Here is a 22,374-nt window from a genome sequence, read left to right as displayed (position 1 = left end):
AGTTTAGAACACTGACTTGTAGCATGTCTATTGCTTCGTTTCCTTTTCAGCTTTGGGATTGCATGTTATTTCAGATGAAAGTTCAAGTATTTACGCAGTTTTCAAAGGGTGCCCATTCCATTCATGAGCTATTATGGCAAAATTTGATGTTAGTTAATTGGTTCTCATGAATTATTTAAATAAAGTTTTCAAATATCAAAATAATGACATATTTTACTGTGATGGCTATGTTTGTTATTCTTTAAATATTTAATGTTATTTTAGTATTTTTGCACAAATAACAAATTTTACCATGATAGTATATTTTGTTATTGATTATTTATTACATGACTTTCAAGTATAACATACCAATGGCAAATTTTGCTATGATAGTATGTTTTGCTATTGATGAGATATTTAATGTCATATATTAATAACATAATAATGGTTAAACTAGATATGATTGCAAAATTTGTTCTTATTTTACCATTATTTTGTTATTTACCTCTACCCGGGATAGGCATCATAGTGCGTCAAATTAGGCACATTGAAGATGCGTCAATTAAGGAACCAAATGTGTTCCACAAAAAGCCATTAAACATGAAAAAAAAAGTTTAATATATTTTCACTGATTTTTCTCTAATTTTGTAATAGTTGAGCTAACATAGCTCCAAATTTCAACAAAATCGGACAGATTTTGACGATTTGACAAATGTTTAAATTCAGAATTTCCTTAACCGCGTCAAATATGGTACGTCCACGGTACTTTGCTGCTCTGAAAACTGCACAACTATGCGCAAAACTGAAGAATAGTTCACATCTGCAAATGTGTTTAGAATTGAATATTCATTCCTGCTTTCTATTTTCAGCTATTATTAGAGCACCTAGAATGCTTAGTATCGAGACATGAACGATCATTAAGAATGACGGTAGTGAAAAGACAAGCAGCATCACAAAGTGGAGTTTCTAGCGAAGTAGAAGTATTGAAAGCGCTCAAAAGTTTATTTGAGCATCACAAAGCACTTGATGAAAAGGTAATACGAAAAACATAACACACGTCAAACATTAAAAAAAACATTATTCACAAAACTATAAACACGCGTTTCAAGTTTCGAACAATACAATCGATCAACAAGAACTAAAAATACACTTATTGCAGGTTAGGGAACGGTTACGCCTATCACTGGAAAAGAATACTGAACTCGAGGAAGAACTAGCTCAAGTTAAAGAAGAGGTAAGAGAGCATTTATTTACAAACAATTCTATAAATGTATTGAATAATTAGTTGTTGGTGTTTCAGTTACAGCACAAGTCTGGATTAGTTTTAAATCAGACAAGTACTTCCAAAGAGAATGGAGAGGATTGTAAGGTAATTGTATTTTCATAAGGGGGGGTCCTAAGATCATTTACCATTAGCATTCTTAGGTTGATGCTTCTACTGAAATAATCCAAATAACTTTAATACCGTCGTAGGGGGTGAAAATGGATCAAAAAAGTATATGTACGAATTATTTATCAAATAACTAATGCCATTTTTACTTGAATAAAGTTGAAAATTTGATGTGTACCGTAAAATGGGGCGAATAGAAACACTCTCCGACATGTTTGAAGGTATGCAACATAAACCGCGTGCATAAAAACCATTTTTGTTAGCGTCAAATATGGGTAGCGTCTTCCGTTGCTGAAACCCTGATTGTTATGTCGTACAAAGATTTATGAAAATGTTGTATGATTCTATTCAATGAGGCGAACACTGTTCAGTAACTATCTTTACTTTTTTTGTTCTAATGGAAAAATTAACACTTTTTCAAGTGTATCCTGAAGAAATAGCAGAATGTATTTTTTTTTTCTCAAATCGTTGAAGGCTCACTCTCCGTACCCAGCTTAACAGAGGCAATTTCTATTCAGATCAGATAAGGCTTTTTTTCACCAGAAGATGAACCGATTTTCGTTAGAGCAGTGTTTGGGAAACACTGATAAGAACAAGTTAAGGCTGGTTCATTGTACTCTGTAGCCAGAGTACAGGAGGAGCTGGACCCGCCTTGGAGCAAGTCTTTTTGGTTCCACTATCTTTGTTCGCCCGCCTCGATCTCGCTTGTTGGTCGTTTCATTGTTCTCGGTGGATGAGCTCGATGTATTGTCATCATCAGTCCATTCGTCGTTGTTCGTTGAAAGAGCTTTAAATCGTTCTCCAAAAAATGTTGCACTTTGGCCACTTCAGGGCGCACTGGGAGAACACTGAAGTCAACTACTAGTGTGTTTTTTCTTGCACCGGTCATTTGCACAGACTGCAAGAGTGAAAGAAGCAAAGAAAAACGTCCGATGCGCGCAGTGTCTGGCATTTTAGAAATCGACAAAAATGGCGAATGTTTCAAGCTGTCAGAAATGGTTAAGCTTTCAATATTTTCTTCTTGATTTGAATTTGAATATAGTCTAGCGATACTCTGTTGCTATTGAACTAATTGAAAAAAAAAAAATATTTCAGTAGGTTTTTATAGTTTATTATTAGACAATAGTCGCATTTCTAACTGTAGGTCGCTTTTTTTTTATTTGCCCCACTTTTTCTATTCACCCCGTTTTACGGTATGTTATTTGATGGAACATTAACAACTGTCCAAAAAATTAAAGCAAACTATGTATTCGCTAGCCGAGGGAAATATGTATTTACTTAGCCGAATGGTTAGAGTCCGCGGCTACAAAGCAAAGCCCTGCTGAAGGTGTCTGGGTTCGATTTCCGGTCGGTCCAGGATCTTTTCGTAGTGGAAATTTTCTTGACTTCCCTGAGCATAGAGTATCATCGTACCTGCCACGCGATATACGAATGCGAAAATTGCAACTTTGGCAAAGAAAGCTCTCAGTTAATATCTGTGGAAGTGCTCATTGAACACTAAGCTGAGAAGCAGGCTCTGTCCCAGTGAGGACGTAAATGCCAAGAAGAAGAAGAAGAAGTATTCACTACGGCACTACAAGTGAATAAGAAAGGACCCAATCTCACTCCATAGATGGGGTCACATTGGGTCGTTGTAATTGAATTTTTTTTTTCTTGAGAATATGATATAAAAAAATATCTACAGTTTGATGAAATACGATGCAAACAAGACGAAAAGACATCTGAGATGTTTCACAAGTATGATAAACCCGCTTAAAAGTACGATTATACCAAAAAAATGCTATGTGCAAAAGTATGTAAAACCTGCATTTATCGTTAATTTTATATGAATTTTCTTGTTTTTTTTTTCTTTCAAATTATCTTCATAGTCTTACCTTATTGTTACAAAGCCTATTCAGTTTCCCAAAGGTGTACTGAAACAGTGATTATTGGAAATCTTTGCAAATAGTTCCGTGATCAATAGAATTCAGGCAGTTGTTGACGTCATAAGTTCTGTATTTCCGAGATGCAACAACTCTCTTGTACTTCTGCGATTTGTTTCTATAATATAAAATACTAATAAATAATTAAATCTTAAAAAAAACCATTTCTCGAACATGTATTCAAACAGACTCAAGTTAGAAAAGTAAACAAGCTTACTTTATCAATCCTACGTGTTTCGCAGACGAAATTCTACACGTTCCGCTCTAAGCTAACTACTGTGCAAGCACCATATTCTGAACGGTTAAGAAAATCCAATTTGGATAACTTAAATGATTAAGGATTTCAACAGCTGGGATATTGGTTTGTCATGCCGTTGCGTTTGTCAAATATTTAAATAAACGTAAAGATTAAAATAAAACGTCCATCAATTATCAATTATTTGAAAAATCATATATTAGTATGACGCATGCATGTTCCTAATTATGGACGCCATATACATCAATGGTCCTAATTATGAACACACATTGTTCCTTATTATGGACAGCAAACGAACTTAACATATAATATTTGTAGAAAAAACAACTTAACCATGTATTTTAGTTTTGAAATGTTACAATGAATCATGTTTCGAACTGACAGTTTACTATTTTGGATGTAAAAACAATGAATGTTCAACATAAGGAACGGACCGTTTAGAATATGGCGCTGTCTATAATATGGTACTGGCACGGTAGATTTTTTAGTTTTAGAACGATTAATTTCAGGATTTACAAAACGGCGTAAGTAAGACTTTGAATTTTCGCAGCCTAACCACCAATTTCACCACGAATCAAAACAAAACACTTTGAGTCGATTTTACACTGAAATTAGAGCATTATTGCACGCATATTACCCGGGTTGAGGAAAATAGCAAAAGAATAACAAAATTTACCATTGAAATAGAATGTTTGAATAGCAAAATCTGTTCTTTGTTTGTTTGAAATAAGAGATAAAAGAACAAAAATAATAACTAAGTTTATATGGCATAAAAACTAAATAATATCATATTTTGCCATTATAATAACAAAATAATAGCAAAAATATAGGCAACCGTAAATAACAAAATATGTTATAATTTAGATATTGATAACAAAATAATAACTAAATAAGCTATTCACGAATAGATCAAAATAATGGCAATTTTAGTTCTTTAACTATAATATACTAAATTTAGCATGATTGAAAAATAAACTTTTTGCATTCCAGCGAAAAACATTTGCTTTTTAAATCTTCAATGAATATCATACGAATTGTAAAATGAGCTATTATGGCAAAATTTGATGTTTTTTTGTTCTCATGAATTATTTGAATAAAGTTTTCAAATATCAAAATAATGACATATTTTACTGTGATGACGATGTTTGTTATTCTTTAGATATTTAATAGTTTTTTAGTATGTTTGCACAAATAACAAATTTCACCATGATAGTATATTTTGCTATTGATTAGTTATTACATGACTTTCAAGGATAACATACCAATGACAAATTTTGCTATGATTGTATGTTTTGCTATTGATAAGATATTTATGTCATATATTAATAACATAATAATGGGTAAACCAGATATGATTGCAAAATTTGTTCTTATTTTACCATTATTTTATTATTTACCTCTACCCGGGTATATATAGCATAAAAGCTGTTTGCGCCTCTGTCCTTCCCCTCATCTTTTTTGACGTTCAACATCCGTCCGACCGTACCGACGATGAGAGAAGAAAGAATGATTCAGTAAAAATTCAACCATTGTAGAGCAAAGAGTAAATAAACTACAGTCCGCGAGAAAAGGTTTTTTCCTATAATTTATTGAACCTTCCGATCCGGTTTTGGCTCTTACTCTGGTATTTAAGCCTTCGTCGTTCGTATCGCGTTTTGTTACATGGTCCTTTTGAACCAGATATTTTGCGAATCAGTGACGAAAGATGGATGCTCTTCGAATCCGACGCGACGTACTCTTCGAACGAATGAAGTGGGAGCAGGCAAACGCGCGCGTAGTGGGAAGCCGTAACCCTCCACCCAGTGAACTACATGAGCGATTGCAAAAGCTGACGGAAATGGCGGAAATGTTCGACAAAGTGCAAAGTGAAATAGAGGAAAGCACAACGGCTCTCAGCGAAATGGCCGCCATTTTCAACCATAGAGTGGAATTCGACAACCTCTACTACGAAACGAAAAATTTCTACGTAACGCTTCTCGGCGATGATGGTCCAGCCGGAATTTCTAGTTGTAACAGTGTTGCCAGTTCTGACGAGCATAAGGATGATTTGAGGGAAGCAGTCAGATTATTGGTGGAGTCTCAACGCGTAATGGCGACAACTCAAACCGCAGCTTCATCCTCAGTGCAACAGTTAGCTGGACAAATGCAAGCAGCTTTCCGTCCGTTGTCTGGTGGTTCTCCGTTCCAGGAAGTGCCAGTCGAGCTTAAGCTGCCAACATTTTCGCTTCCCGTTTTTCACGGTGACCGAAGGCAATGGAATTCCTTCAAGGACCTTTACGTTAGTTGTATCCACTCCAAAAACTTGAAGGATTCAGTGAAGCTTCAGTATTTGATATCTCATCTGGATGGCGAGGCGAAGAAATTGGTGAGCGCTTTTAGTATCACGGATGCGAACTACAGAGAGGTGTGGGATAAATTAAACGACCACTACGACAAGAAAAGGTACATTGTCACTGCCCTGGTTAAGGAATTTTTGGATCAGCCATCGGTTAACGCTCCCTCTCTCGTTGGACTACGGAAACTTGCTTCAACCTCCGATGAAGTTGTGAGACAACTCAAGGCGCTTGGTCCAGCATACGAGTCTCGAGATCCTTGGTTGATACACCTCCTGCTAGATAAGCTTGATCGGGAGACGCGTTCAATGTGGGCCCAGAAGGTAGTCGATGAAGATAATCCTACCTTCCGGGAGTTTCTAACTTTTCTCGAACGAAGATGCGACGCGATGGAGACTTGTGCATCCTTTGCGAAGAAGAGTAACGAAGCAATGAAGAAAGACACTGAAAGAGGTTCGAAGACCGTGTTTTCGAGCAAGGCTATTCAAGGTTTTCACGCAAGTACCCAATCGTCCTGCCCCCTGTGTTCACAAGCTCACACTATTTACCAGTGTGCCAGCTTTAAAGAAATGGTGACAGAAGATCGTCGAGTATTTGTTCAGCGAATCAAACTTTGCTACAACTGTCTGAAAGCATCACATATCTCACGGGAATGCACATCTACAATGATGTGTAAAAACTGCAAGCAGAAGCATCATACGCTTCTCTGTTTGCAGAATGCGATCGAGCCACAGGATTCTACCCAGCGTATCGAATCTGCAGTGACGATTCAACAGCAAGATGATCAGGCTTCAAAGGCGGAAAATGAAGATTCGGTGGCATCGTATGTCACACGTCTGGAGACCTGCCGTGCCACAAGTTTTGCTAGCATGTTGCCTACGGCAGTCGTCAAGGTCTTGGGAAAAGACAATGAGTTCCATGAAATCCGAGCGATCATCGATTCTGCTTGTATGAACTCGATGATAACTAAGCAAGCCTTTCACCGTCTCGGTCTGAAGAGACGCAACGCGAACGTTTTGGTCAGCGGCATATCTTCAACCAGTTCTAGCAAGACGGAAGGAGTAGTAACGCTGCAGATTGCATCACGGTTTGACAAAGCGATTGCGATTGTGGTAGATGCGCTAATCCTCAACCGCCTCGTCTCGGATCAACCCAGTCAGAGGTTCGACATTGATACCAATCCACTTTCTGGACAACCTCTAGCTGACCCCCATTACAATGAATGTGGCAAGGTTGATCTACTACTAGGAGTAGAAGTGTTTTTCTCCATAATAGAACCAGGCAAGCTGGTTGACCTCCAAGGCGTTCCATTCGCTCAAAATTCGATTTTCGGCTATCTAGTGGGTGGACGATTCAGCGCTGCAACACAGAATACCAAAACCAGTACTGTCATCAATTTGGTAAGTGAGGTGAACTTGGATCAGACATTGCGAAAATTCTGGGAAGTCCAGGAAGTACCAGGCGCTTACTTATTAACTGAAGATGAGCAACGTGCGGTGGATCATTTCAACTCAACTGTTTCACGCGATACAAATGGAAGGTACGTTGTTCGCCTTCCGTTTGACAACACTAAACCAGAGCTTGGCGAGTCAGCTACTGCTGCCATTCGGCGGTTCTGTGCTATGGAACGAAAGTTCAGTGTTGATCCACAACTCAAGGAAATGTATAAGCAATTTATGACTGACTATTTGGCACTCGGTCATATGGAAAAGGTACCCTCGGCTGAAGTAAATGTACCAACGAATGACTGTTTTTACCTACCGCACCATGCCGTGTGGAAGGAAGATAGCTCGACAACCAAATTGCGTGTAGTTTTCGACGCGTCGAGTAAGAGTGCATCGGGTGTTTCGCTGAACGATCGATTGCTGGTTGGACCTAACGTTAACGAACCACTCTTCAATGTTTGCTGCCGCTGGCGTTCTTATCGTTTTGCATTCACTGCCGATGCAGAAAAGATGTACCGGCAAATTAGAATCGATCACAGAGACAAGGATTTCCTTCGGATTGTTTGGCGTGAAGATCCTTCTCGACCATTGGAGCATTACCGATTATTAACAGTGACTTATGGAACTGGATGTGCAGCATACCAAGCAATCGCAGCATTGAGGAAAACTGCCGATGACAACCAGGAGCAATATCCAAGAGCTGCAGAACGGATTCCCAAAAATTTTTACGTGGATGATCTCTTTTCTGGTGCCGATACTATCGAAGATGCAATGGTTCTACGGAAGGAAATCGTCGACGTCCTGACATCGGCTGGTTTCAATTTGCGGAAGTGGCATAGCGACAACGCAAAGCTCCTAGGAAGTGTGGAGAACAGCAACGAACCCTATCAAGTTAAACTTGCTGATGAATACGACGAAGTGAAGGCCCTGGGGATACGATGGATGCCACAAGATGATTTTTTCTGCTTCAAGGTTTCGTTCGACATTGACAGCGCAAATACAAAACGACAGTTGCTGTCCGATACGTCAAGGTTGTTTGACCCATTTGGTTGGATCGCTCCAGTGATAGTTCGAGCAAAAATAATGTTTCAGCATCTGTGGCTGTACGATTTGCAATGGGATGATCCTCTGCCAGCCTGCATTTGTGATGAATGGATAGAGCTGAAGGAAACGCTGCACCACATTGAAGCAATTCGCATAAACCGTTGGATCCCTCATTACGACAACACATTGGAACTTCACGGATTTGCGGATGCCTCTGAAGCTGCTTATGCTGCTGTGATTTACGCTCGTTCTAAGGATGAAAGTGGAAATGTCTACGTTAATATCGTTGCTGCCAAAACTAAGGTGGCGCCAATACAGCAAATATCGTTGCCGAGACTCGAGTTGCTGGCTGCAGAATTGCTGGTAGATTTGATGGTTAAAGTCATGGAATCATTTTCACATTTGACGGTCGAATTACATGCGTGGACTGATTCGTGTATCGTGCTACAGTGGCTATCATCTCACCCACGGAAATGGAAGACCTTTATCGCTAACAGGACATCGAAAATTCTAGACGTTGTTGCAAGGAACCGTTGGCGTCACGTTACATCTGCGGAAAATCCAGCTGACTGTGCCTCACGTGGTGTTTCGCCGGCTGAGTTAGTGGGACATTCTCTTTGGTGGACAGGACCGAGTTGGCTGAAAGAAAACGCATTATCTTTCGAGTCAACTGAATCAACGATTGAAAATTTCTTTGTAATGGACGACGAGCTTTTGGAGCGACGACCGAACGTTACATGTCTGGTCACTAGTGTCAAATCAAAATCGACTCGTGATATCGAAAATTTTCTTCTGAATCGCTTCTCGAACCTGAATCGTATTCGGCGCACATTATGTTGGGTCAATCGGTTCGTAAACAACGCAAGATCTAAACTGAATGGTGGTCAACGCATAACAGGAGCTATCACTGCCAAGGAGTTAGACGATGCTTGTCTCCAACTTACCAGAGCTGCTCAATGGGATAGTTTTGGCCAAGAATTTGTGGCTCTTGAAAGCGATTCTGCGTTACCGAACAATAGTAAGATTAAAACATTGTATCCATTCATCGACTCTGGCGGAAATTTAAGAGTAGGTGGTCGGCTACAAAACTCAACTCAACCGTATGATATACGCCACCCTCTTATATTGCCAAAACAACATCGTTATACTTTGTTACTGGTAATGGAAATCCACGTAAACAATCTACATGCAGGACCGAATTTGATGATTGCTACATTGAATCAACGATACTGGATCGTGGGTTGCCAGGCAGTCATTCGCACATTCATTGACAACTGTGTGCGGTGTTGTAGAATGAAGGCCAAAACATCAAAGCAATTAATGGGATGTTTACCAAATGTTCGTACTCAACCCGCTCGCCCATTTGTTCACGTTGGAGTGGATTATGCAGGACCGCTAAACATTCGGTCCAGCAACTTGCGTACTGCAAGAATGACAAAGGGATATGTGGCCGTTTTTGTATGTCTGTCAACTAAGGCGGTTCATTTGGAGGCAGTAACTGACCTGTCCACAGACGCCTTCATTGCTGCCCTCAAGCGTTTCATCAGTCGCCGTGGTTTGTGTACCGAAATATGGTCCGATAACGGTACTAACTTCGTCGGCGCCGAAAGAGAAATAAGAAGATACTTACAGTCTCCAGAATTCAATGGTTCAGTTGGGCGATTCCTTGGTGATTTGAAGATCAAATGGACATTTATCACTCCCTCTGCACCTCATATGGGCGGTATATGGGAGGCAGCCGTTAAAAGTATGAAAAAGCATTTGAGAGCTGTAATTGGGAACACGACTATGACGTTTGAGGCCTTTTGTACTATTCTGGCACAAGTGGAGGCGTGCTTGAACTCTAGACCTCTATGCGAGTTGTCTACATCTATTGATTCATGCGAAGCCCTCACACCGGGGCATTTTATCATCGGCCAGTCTATCAATATGCTACCACAACCAGATGTCAGCCAGGTACAGGAAAATCGTCTGAAGCTTTGGGAACGTATCCAAAAGTATTCGATTGAGATTTGGAACCGTTGGAGAAATGAATACGTAGCCACTCTCCAACCTAGAAGTAAGTGGCAAACCTTGCAGCAAAATCTCCAGTCCGGCCAATTAGTTCTGATTAAGAACGAAAATACTCCGCCTGCCGTATGGGAGCTCGCCAGGGTTGTGAAAACCCACCCCGATCAATTTGGAATTGTCCGTACAGTAACACTTCGTCGCGGGCAGATGGAATATCACCGACCAGTCCATAAGCTGGTATTACTACCGTGTGATTGAGGCAACCGCCTCAAGGGCCGGGAGGATGTTTGCGCCTCTGTCCTTCCCCTCATCTTTTTTGACGTTCAACATCCGTCCGACCGTACCGACGATGAGAGAAGAAAGAATGATTCAGTAAAAATTCAACCATTGTAGAGCAAAGAGTAAATAAACTACAGTCCGCGAGAAAAGGTTTTTTCCTATAATTTATTGAACCTTCCGATCCGGTTTTGGCTCTTACTCTGGTATTTAAGCCTTCGTCGTTCGTATCGCGTTTTGTTACAAAAGCAATGATGCATTGCACTCACTGAATTAAAGTAAAAACAGTTCAAACATGAACGAGTCAAGATTTGTAAGGCTTAGATGTTGTTGAATCTAGTTTTTCAAGTTCGTTTTTGTTTAACAGTATACAAAAAGTTGAGGGGATAACGGGGTTGAACACACATGGTAGAGTTCTAATACTATTTCGTTTATTTGAAGGCTCACACGCCGTACCCAGTATCACAAAGCCGATTCTCAGTTTCTATTACCAGTGGAAAAATTCGAACCTTTTACAAGTTTATTATTCGATAAACCCTTTTTAAGGCGTTTTTATTATTGCACTGATATAATCGAAAGAGAATGAGAAAGGAGAGATTCTCTCATTGTTACAAGTTCAGCGTGCATTAATTGATAGTATTGATTTTACTGAACCAACTAATTTCTTTCTTTTTGATATATACAGGACACACTAGCGAATGGTGAGACTTCGGAACAGATAGATTATTTAGCAAAAACTCATGAGCTACAAACAATTATTGAAAAACAGGTATGTATTGTGTTTATTATTTACAGCAAATCTTCTCATATTTTCAGGCAAAATTGAAATTGCGGCAAAGTTGAATCTGACTTAGTCGGCATTGATCAAAACACTGACATGTAATTCAAATCGTTTACCTTTGTCGCCAAACTATGACTTGCTCTGATTCGGTGCGACGCGTTATAGGGGAAGATCCTTCAGTAACGGTCATATATCATATCACTATGATTCTAAGAAGTATGATGTTTCATTTCTACATTGGATGTTGAATCGATTTTTTTTTTTTCGATCAATTGATTCTTAAAACTGAGATCTACATAAGGTACCGTTTGGCAAGTGGGTAATGGATTTCGCATAGTTGGGATTCTTCAAATTCTAGAGATCTTAAATTAAAACAAATGAGGTCGTGTATATTTTTTAGCTTGACTCCCACCAAATATAAGCAGTAAACTGAAATTGATTTTTATGTAAAACTAAAGAAAAAAGTACAGAAAAAGTGTTTGAAAAACGTCTCCTTACTTTTCACTTACCCCACCTGTGTTTTAGTTATTTTTAGGTCCATGTCGAATTCAAAAACTAACAGTTACATTTGCGATTTCTATTACCTTAACATTTGTTAAGGCGTCCTAATAAACAGTAACATAAGCAACATTTTACAAAGACAATTTTATTATTTTTTCTTGAATTTTCTTCTATTCAGTTATGTTTGTTGAAATGATTCGACAACATTATAACTGCAACATTTCCAATGTTAGTTCTTACATCATTGGACATCAATTGCATTTCTGCTCTGTAGAATTTCCACCGCTCGTTATTTGTTTTTAAGAAAATCGGATATGACGTCGGATATCTCTTCAGGAGAAATCAAACGGAATCCTTCCTTTAGAAACTTTTTTGATGTGGATACATCTACACCCCATTTTTATGTTTTGAACTAGCTTTACAAAGACATTCCACAAGATTTCCGTGCGTTCTCTTATATTGGAACTTTTCAATCCACGTCTTCCTTTAAATCGGCTGTCCGAAGTAAACATATAATTATCGTAATATTTATAGGGCCTTCCTTAGCCGAGTGGTTAGAGTCCGCGGCTACAAAGCAAAGCCATGCTGACGGTGTCTGGGTTCGATTCCCGGTCGGTCCAGGATCTTTTCGTAATGGAAATTTCCTTGATTCCCTGGGCATAGAGTATAATCGTATCTGCCACACGATATACGAATGCGAAAATGGCAACTTTGGCATAGAAAGCTCTCAGTTAATAACTGTGGAAGTGTTCATAAGAACACTAAGCTGAGAAGCAGGCTATGTCCCAGTGAGGACGTTAATGCCAAGTAGTAGTATCGTAATATTTGGCAACCTTTTTTAGAGAAGTTCCATGATTTGGCCATGACGCTTTGAGTATAGTGTTTCTTGAATTATCAACACGTTCTGTTGTTCTATGATAATTGCGAACCTTGTATACTTATATTCAATTTCTAATGAGAAACTTTTCCCTTGCCCCACGTGATTAGAAAATTGACAGTGTTTCAATTTAGTTATTTTTAGGTCTATGTCGAATTAATTCTAAAACTTTTTTTATTGCAGTTTAAAACTGTCAGAGGGGACAACTTTGATGTGGTACAGAAAATTATTTTTCGCACCTATTTCCACTGAAAATATTAAAATAAGATTGCACGCCGCCAACTTGTTACGGAGTGATAGTTGACAGGTTAACAATATTTCGCTCTATTATGCAATATTCAGTAAAATATACCAATTATTTTCACTTACCCCATTTACAAACTTGCCCCGCGGTACCTTATACTTATTTTTACCTTGAGACACCCATATTTTGGAAGCTTGCATTTTTAACTAAATTGATTTCATTTCACATGCTTAACGATGTACAACGTAGTGACAACTTTTAAAAAGATTTAGACATTTTATTTGGTATAAATTGTAGGTGGCGGTCTTACCCCATCAAAAGTGGTCGGTTTTACCCTCTTGCATAGTGTTCACAATTAGAGCCTTATTTCAAAGCTAAATATGTACAATGAATATTTCACTCACATAATTTAAATTTCTGTTAATGCATGGACGGGCAATGGGTTGTGTTTTCACAAAAATTTCTATTACGGAATCCAAGGTGATTAAGCCACACCTCAAATTTTCAAGAGCACAAGACTTGAGAACCAAACAGCGCTCCGCGTTGAAAATCTATCCAATTGGTCACCACCAGCAAGCAAGTAATTTGATTGATCTCCAACGCGAACTGTTGTCAGAGTCTCCAGTCTTGTGCAATTGAAAATTCAAAGTTTGGCTTCATTTTACAATCACGTTGAGTGCGCATCAGATCAAGTTCAAAATTCAAGTAAAGTTCTAGCTTTCAAGAAACTCGCCATTTTCAGGACAAACTGGATGAGATCCGTCATACCGGCGAGCGCTCCTGTGTTCCCCTAATAATTAAAATTCCTATAAATGATGTCTTGGTGTCAATCGAAAGATTAAGGTGAACATACAAAAAAAAAGTATGGAAAGAGTGATAAAATTCCCGCTTTTGACCATTTTTTCCGCAGAAATTTTTTACTTTTTTTGAGCGGAACAGCATACCGTGCCAGTACCATATTATAGACAGCGCCATATTCTAAACGGTCCGTTCCTTATGTTGAACATTCATTGTTTTTACATCCAAAATAGTAAACTGTCAGTTCGAAACATGATTCATTGTAACATTTCAAAACTAAAATACATGGTTAAGTTGTTTTTTCTACAAATATTATATGTTAAGTTCGTTTGCTGTCCATAATAAGGAACAATGTGTGTTCATAATTAGGACCATTGATGTATATGGCGTCCATAATTAGGAACATGCATGCGTCATACTAATATATGATTTTTTAAATAATTGATAATTGATGGACGTTTTATTTTAATCTTTATGTTTATTTAAATATTTGACAAACGCAACGGCATGACAAACCAATATCCCAGCTGTTGAAATCCTTAATCATTTAAGTTATCCAAATTGGATTTTCTTAACCGTTCAGAATATGGTGCTTGCACGGTACTTAACTTTAAGGCGAAGTAGGTCGCAAACTGAATTACAGCGTGGAAGTCATGGTTACCGTCAATTGCATTATGTTTTGTTTATTTTTTAGACTGCCGAACTGTCGCAATGGCAACGTCGTGTATCAGACATGAACAACAAAATTAGTGATTTGGAAGAAAACTTAAACAAAACACAAAAAGAATTTACCAAATCACAAGAAACATGTGTCAAACTTCAAAGAGATCTTCGGGAAAATGTAGCACAAAAGGAAGACCAAGAAGAACGAATAGCAACACTAGAAAAACGATATCTGAATGCACAACGGGAATCTACATCGTTACATGACCTAAACGAGAAACTAGAGCAAGAATTGCGACATAAGGAAGCTCAACTAAAGGTGAATAATCATATTTTTGTTACCGCTATAACTTTTTAACGTTTATCTTCTGTACGAACAGTTGCAAGAAGGAAAAATTTCTGCCATACAAGAAAAACTGGAGTTATCTGATCAAAAATTAGCTCAACTATCTAAACTGCCGGACCTAGAGGAACAATTGAAAGCAAGATTGGAGGCATTTAACCAGGTAGGCGTTAAGGTAGGATACAAAGTTTAAAATTGATCCCAGAGATAAACAGTGTTTTGTTTTGTCGATTTCGTGCGCTTTTTGAATAGCGTCTAAATCGTTGGTTTCAGCGATATAGTTCTATAGTACTATGAAAAATGTTTTCTAATCTTTTGCTTTATTTTTCTGCTAGGCTCAAGAACGCCACGGTTCTTCAGAAGATCGCATTTCACGGCTTGAAGCAAATGTAGAGGAAAAGAACGCCGAAATTATGCGTTTGAATCAAAGACTGAAAATGAATGAAGAGCACAATCAAAGGTTGTCTTCGACGGTTGATAAACTTTTATCAGAATCCAATGACCGGTTACAAGTTCATCTAAAAGAAAGAATGACAGCATTAGAAGAAAAAAATACACTTACTCAGGAGTTAGATAAGGCAAAGAAATACGCTGAAGAACTGAATCATGAAAAGTCTGAAATATTGAAAGAAATGTCGAAAAGCAGACTAGAAATGGACAATTTCAAAAGACAACTGTTGCAGCAGGTAAGTTGACCAATTAATTGTCTTCTACTCTTTTTATAGTTAGTTATTTGATCCGTATAGACTAAAATTTGCGCATTTAAAAAAAACATAAGTGACTGTTAGTAATTAATTTATGTGCGTATATGGAGCCTGTTTATAATTTTTAAATCTTTAATGATATTTGCATTCGGATTTATTTATTTTTTGGATTTGTCAATGTTTAATCTAGAAGCAGTTTTTAATGATTTCTAAGAATGGAACATACTTCAAGTACCTTTTTTTCATCTGACGTATCTACCAAAAAATAGTAAAAAATCATGGTTATTTGTTGTCACTACGATATTCTAGCTACAGTCGACTCTCCATAATTCGATATTCAAGGGACCATCGACTTATAGAATTATCGAGTTATAGAATATACCGACACAAAAAAATCAAAAAAATTAAGGCACAGATTTCTGTTTTCCAAATACATATAGGGAAAGTGTACCAGTTATGGCCATAAAGGTTCCCTATTTGGCCATATGTGAATTATTGACAATTTTCACGTTTTAAATCTATTTGAATGTTTTGACATCAAGATACATCTTAAATCTAACTTCTACAACACACAAACATTTTCAAAATTTAAGAGATTTGAAAAACATCAATTCACAAAACGACGTGGCTTACTATTTTGTTGTTTAGCACTTCACTGATAATTACATCGTTTGTTCTTGTGTTACAAATATTCTTCATGTGTCTAAATTACAGCAATTTTTTTTTGTTCAATAGAGGTTCCAGATTTGCAGAACTTTAGGGTGTCACTTAAACAGATTTCGAGTTATCACTGAACTGATAAATACAGTCGATATTCAATAAATTCCAAATAATACCCTACAGGAAAATTTCCGTATATTAAAAAAAACTTTCCAAAGCACAGTCGCAAAGACAAAAAAATAGCCTCATTATTTTTCTTATTATAACACGCGGGCCACTTCACATAAATATTCAAAATCCGTTCGCCGGCCGCAATTTGGTGATTACTGTTCTAGAACAAACATTGCTGCAAATAAATTAATTTATTCGAAATCAGCTGTAAAAAGTTCAGTTGTTTTTAAATAATTTGATTTAGTTTCCATTGAAACAGTTGGTAGGCTATTGGATCAATCTGATGAGAATGGAAGCATATATTAGTAACTAGTATAGTATCCATCCATCCAATGGAGCTCCGAAGCTATCATGGGAAAGAAAAGGTTTAATAAGATTGTTTTGCTTAGAAATTGCGTGACAATAATTTAGTTCTGTACAGTGTAATAAACTGAACTAAAATTTACGTTACGTTTACAACGGCTCATATGTGTAGTTTAATATGCTTACAGTAGGTAACTATCTAAGGCATGGAATTGCTCCACCTAATATGACACATGATCATTTGTAATGTAAAACTTTTCTGGATGTGCTATTATGGTGATGCGATTTCAGACTCTAGCAAGTAGTGTGCCGCGTTATAATATATGTAAATTAATATGTTATTTTCATTGTAGGAAATAGCCTTTAACATTCAGCAAACAGAAGCTTTAACCAGAAGCTTGTCTCCTACGAATGGAACAGAGGCAGACAACTTCTCCAGGAGCGGTTCCCATGCTAGTTTTGATGCCCTAAGTTTAAGAAGAAAGAAACAACTTTTAGAAGAGGAGCAGTTTAGTAGGTCGCTTACTGAACAGGACTGGGGTAAAATGCAACAAATAGCTGGAGCACAAACCTTTGATGGTAGTGCCGTCGATGGTGATGACACGGAAAGCTTATTTAGTACTGCCGATATTATGTCTCCAAGTGGTCACACAGACGCCCAAACACTTGCCCTGATGTTACAAGAACAGTTAGATGCTATAAATAATGAAATAAGGTAAGTTCAAATATTGTCTTATGATTTTTATAAACACAGCGCACTATTCACATATTAGCTGCGACGCCCGGGGCCCGAGAAAACAATAATTAATTATTATAAATAAATGTTGATCTTGATTTCTACCGGATACATAATACATCATCGTCAAACGGGGTGACTTGCAACACTTTTCAACTTTAATCAACCAAAACCATGATTTAAACTTCACATACAAATTTAAATTTCTTTTTGAACTTTCAATGGTCTACAGAATGAAATTCATAAAAAGTAACAAATATCCTCGTTCGGAATGACATCCCGGGTACAGGTGAATAACAAAATAATGGTAAAATAAGAACAAATTTTGCAATCATATCTAGTTTAACCAATATTATGTTATTAATATATGACATTAAATATCTCATCAATAGCAAAACATACTATCATAGCAAAATTTGTCATTGATATGTTATACTTGAAATTCATGCAATAACCAATCAATAACAAAATAAAATTAGTTATTTGTGCAAAAATACTAAAAACATTATATCTAAAGAATAACAAACATCGCCATCATAGTAAAATATGTCATTACTTTGATATTCGAAAACTTCAATATCAAATTTTGCCATAGTAGCTCATTTTACTATTTGTATCATATTCATTAACCCTCTCCCGCCCATGGTGTCTGTAGAGCATCAAAACTTCTAACCTTTATATCTAGAAAAATAACGAACAAAATTATATTGTTTTCACGTTACTTCATAATTACACATCTCCGCTTTCACTTCAATGCCTTATTTTCGGGATGCCAACACATTTAACATGTTTCTTTACGAAAAATATGTATGAAGGTATGGGTTTTACTGGTCGAAAAATAGTACATGGTTTCGAAGCCTGATATTACAAAGAGAATTGATTCCCATGGTAGCAATAAAAATATTTCCCAATAGATTTACTCTTTATTTGCTCTAACATATGTTCAGAAATGCTCAATTTAGTTTCGCCATCATTGAATTTGATGGAACTTGTATGGTGCACATATGCACCACTGGGCGCACGGCACACAAAAAAGCGTAATATCGAAATTGTTTTTATCAGCTCAGTTTACAAATTTTACTGAAAAATCGTCAAGAAATAAGACAACTTTACGAAAGCGGTGCAGAAAAAGATTTTATCGGATTTATGGATGAAGATTCTGATGCTTTGAATGGATATGACGAAGTTACTAATGAAGCAGCGAAAATCTATAAGCGTACTACGAAATCGATTAGATCCAGAAGTAAGTTCAAAATTAGAATCGTATTGTAAGCAGAATATATAGACTCTATATATTATAGAGCTATATTACAGATTCCGATATCGTACACTTTATCATTGTCCCGATCCCGAAGGAGATGAAACGGAAGTGGAGAATTTGGATATGAGTAATGATGAAGCTAAAGTAATCCAGTTTACGGTACTTCTACTGTCAGAAAACATCGAAGAATTGGATTATACTCATGTAACGATTTAGGTAAATGAAAAGATAAGAAACGACAATAACAAAAGCGCTTGAAGAAAGCTCATCTGAAAAAATACGTTGGAGCCATAAAGTACTCTAAATTCCTGGTGGTGCATCAGAGCACCACCTCATATTTGATTTTAAGTTACCTTGAACACTAATTCATAGTTCAAAAACAAGGTTTTGTTCTACGATTTTGCGCAAAAATGTACATTTCTATTTTTAATCATGAAAAAAAGTCATGGGCGGGATAGGGTTAAAGATTCAAAAAGCAAAAGTTTTTTTAGCAGGATAGTTAAAAGTTTACTTTTTAATCATACTAAATAAAAGTCAAAGAACTAAAATTACCGTTATTTTGATCTACTCGTGAATAGCTTATTTAGTTATTATTTTGTTATCAATATCAAAATAATAACATGTTTTGTTATTTACGATTGCCTATATTTTTGCTATTATTATGTTATTACAATGGCAAAATATGTTATGATTTAGTTTTTATGCCATACAAACTCAGTTATTATTTTTGTTAATTTATCTCTTATTTCAAACAAACAAAGAACTAATTTTGCTATTCAAACATTCTATTTTAACGGTAAATTTTGTTATTCTCCTCTACCCGGGTATTCTTTAGATATTTAATGTTTTTTAAGTATATTTGCACAAATAACCAATTTTACCATGATAGAATATTTTGTTATTGATTAGTTATTACATGACTTTCAAGTATAACATACCAAAGACAAATTTTGCTATGATTGCATGTTTTGCTATTGATGAGATATTTATTGTCATATATTTATAACATAATAATGGTTAAACTAGATATGATTGCAAAATTTGTTCTTATATTACCATTATTTTGTTATTCACCTCTACCCGAGTATACATAGTTTTTTTTAATTATTTTTGAAATTAGGTTGATTGGTTTAGTAGTATGCAATGGTAACATTAAGTGGCAAATGTCGTTTTGGTAAGTGGGCATTATAAATTTAAATTCAGTGTTTTTGATATATTTTGGGTATTTGTTAATTCAGTAGTATGAAAGACTTTCGGAGAAATGCGCATACAACTAAAATACCGTAAAATGGGGTGTTAAGGACTTGTGGGGTTTTAAGGGATTGAACTTCTCGATCAAGTTTGACAAATCACAAAAACGTTGAAAGTCGATATATCAGTCATTTGAAATGCTTTATTTGTTCGGAAGATTGTGAGCTGCATTATGTGATAGGAGGTGTGTATTGAAATAAAGTATTGTGGAATCTAGATATTATAAACGTTTTACAACATTTTTGTTCAAATTTTATAGGCTAAATACATTAAACTACAAAACTATGAAGCAATATTAAGAAAAATATGTGAGTAACTTAGAAGATCAGTATATTTAATTAGGATCATAACGCAAACAAAAACTTCTGAATATTTTATCTAGATTTCGACTTTTAATAATTTTTATGGAAAAAGACTCTTTTTGAAAACAAGTGGGGTGTTAAGGGATTATCTTTTCTACTTTTTCCAAGTTAATAAACTCATTCGATTTATGCCGCAATATATTCCAATATACTTTTGGCTTATTCCGTGAAGTAAAACTGGATTTTAAAAGTTAAGGGGTCTATTTTGTTTGTTACTTAATGTCACCAAAAATGTCTAATTTCTAAATTCAGTAAAACTGGTAGGAAAACCTTGATAACAACGCATTAAAGTAAATATGGGGTTTTTCTTGATACTACAGTCAACTCTCCCTAACTCGATATTGAAGGGACCATCCAACTAGGGAAGTATCGCGTTACAGAACACAACACCAGTAAAACTGCGATCCAAGGGACCATCGAGTTAGCCATGAAAACCAACTTTTACTATGGTTCTCTAACTTGATATCGAGATACGGAATATCGAGTAAGGGAGAGATTACAGTATTTTCAAAACTAGGTCGATCACACTGGTAAAACGTTTGGAAAGTTGAAATATTTTTTTTAATTGGAATTGAATTGGTTTTGAAGCTATTGATCCCTTTAATTGGTAATCCTATGAAGTTATAAATAAATAATAATATTTTGTCATTTCTGAGCTCTTTTTAAAAAACTTCGCGGCCTCGTCGGGCACTAAGCGCATTGTGTTATAGAGTATGCGTTAGATTTCCGCTCCATACTGGAACCCTTTTCTTCAGTATTTTTTCGACCATGCCACTGGATGTTACATGCAAATCTGATATTTAGAGTAGTGTTTGATTTACAGGCAAATTGGCAATTTCCCCTATTAAAACTAAAAGTTTATTGAAATTATCCTTATGGGATAGGTTATTCACAAAATTGCTCTGCATAGCTTATAGGATTCATAAACTGCAAATGTATAGGTTATTATCCTGTTGCATATAAGTATAAAAATCATTTCAATACAATTTTAGGATGTATTGATAGTTCCCAAAAATGAATAATATTTATGAAAAATTTAGCAGTTCAAATAAAACGGTTTGTGTTTGCAGGAGTTCCAAGTTCAATAATATTGATGTATTATCTGTTTAAGGTTGAACATAACCTATGAAATTGAATGAAAGCATCAAAGTTATTGACCAAAAGGATTATGTTTTGTTGTTGACAAAATATGGTTTTATTTACGAAACTCAAATTCCTTAACGCCCCATTTTGCATTTCCGTCAAAAATCACACATTTTCATGATTATCTCAGAAATTTATCAAAGGATCCTCACAATTGTATATGGCTTTTGATATACACGACAAAAGAATGGTAGGGCTGTCCTTTGTTTAATTATTGACATACTAGAAGTTCCTTATAATTCGAGTTGAATTTTTTTTTTCATCCCTTAACACCCCATTTTACGGTATATTAAGTACCGTCAAACGGGATGACTTGCAATACTTTTCAACTTCAATCAACCAAAACCATGATCTTAACGTCATTGTAGCACCGTTAACCCAAACATGTGTAAGGGATGGTACACAAATTATGTCACGCTAAATTTCAACATTTTTTACCGTCCTCCAACCTTGTCACGCTTTTCGTATGAGTCCTCCAAAAATTTTGACTTTTCACGTGATCAACCTCCCCTGTAACGCGACATAAATTATGCATGAACCCGAAAGTGTAATTCCAAACATGTGTAAAGTGACGCCGGTTCATTTGTACCTCGATTGCAACCAATCAGTGTTTGGATTTTGATCCGAATAAGCCGATCGAACCATATTCGGAGAGTGTAACAGTTCGCGAACCATAACAGTTCGTGGCACATCACATTCGGAGAGCCCTATGAATGTAAACATTCACTCTCTCGTTTGGTACGTGGTACAGGAGCGTTCAAGAGCAGCAACTCTCACAGACTGCAACAGTATCGAGCCATTCGGGTGATTTATGTTTTGCTTAAATTTGGTAATAACTTTCATATTTTCTGGTAATGCAGCCTTTAACAACCTAATTATAATCTATTGGTTCATCAAACACCCCTTTGGTTGTAAACATAG

At 36.4% G+C, this 22,374-nt stretch overlaps 1 protein-coding gene across 7 annotated transcripts in view; it reads left to right on the top strand.

Annotated features, from left to right (window-relative positions):
* The window catches only part of LOC5569985 (liprin-alpha-1), an 88,690-nt gene that overhangs the window by 11,749 nt on the left and 54,567 nt on the right, over window positions 1-22,374 (top strand). For 4 of the 7 annotated variants that reach the window (XR_002500398.1, XM_021844326.1, XM_021844324.1 and 1 more), the window contains exons 4-11: window positions 849-1,013; window positions 1,139-1,213; window positions 1,265-1,348; window positions 11,341-11,424; window positions 14,551-14,838; window positions 14,900-15,037; window positions 15,198-15,548; window positions 17,054-17,415. Coding sequence is in view for 6 of the 7 variants with exons in the window: in XM_021844326.1 (XP_021700018.1) it covers window positions 849-1,013; window positions 1,139-1,213; window positions 1,265-1,348; window positions 11,341-11,424; window positions 14,551-14,838; window positions 14,900-15,037; window positions 15,198-15,548; window positions 17,054-17,415 (1,547 nt within the window). In the remaining variant the exon portion in view is untranslated. The remainder of the gene's footprint in view (window positions 1-848; window positions 1,014-1,138; window positions 1,214-1,264; window positions 1,349-11,340; window positions 11,425-14,550; window positions 14,839-14,899; window positions 15,038-15,197; window positions 15,549-17,053; window positions 17,416-22,374) is intronic. The other 3 variants (XM_001658822.2, XM_001658820.2, XM_001658821.2) reach the window with 3 other exon arrangements.

Source organism: Aedes aegypti, chromosome 2, assembly GCF_002204515.2.
Source record: "Aedes aegypti strain LVP_AGWG chromosome 2, AaegL5.0 Primary Assembly, whole genome shotgun sequence".
Taxonomy (NCBI): domain Eukaryota; kingdom Metazoa; phylum Arthropoda; class Insecta; order Diptera; family Culicidae; genus Aedes; species Aedes aegypti.
The sequence above is the reverse complement of the archived record's forward strand: the minus strand, read 5'-3'. Positions and strand labels throughout refer to the sequence as shown.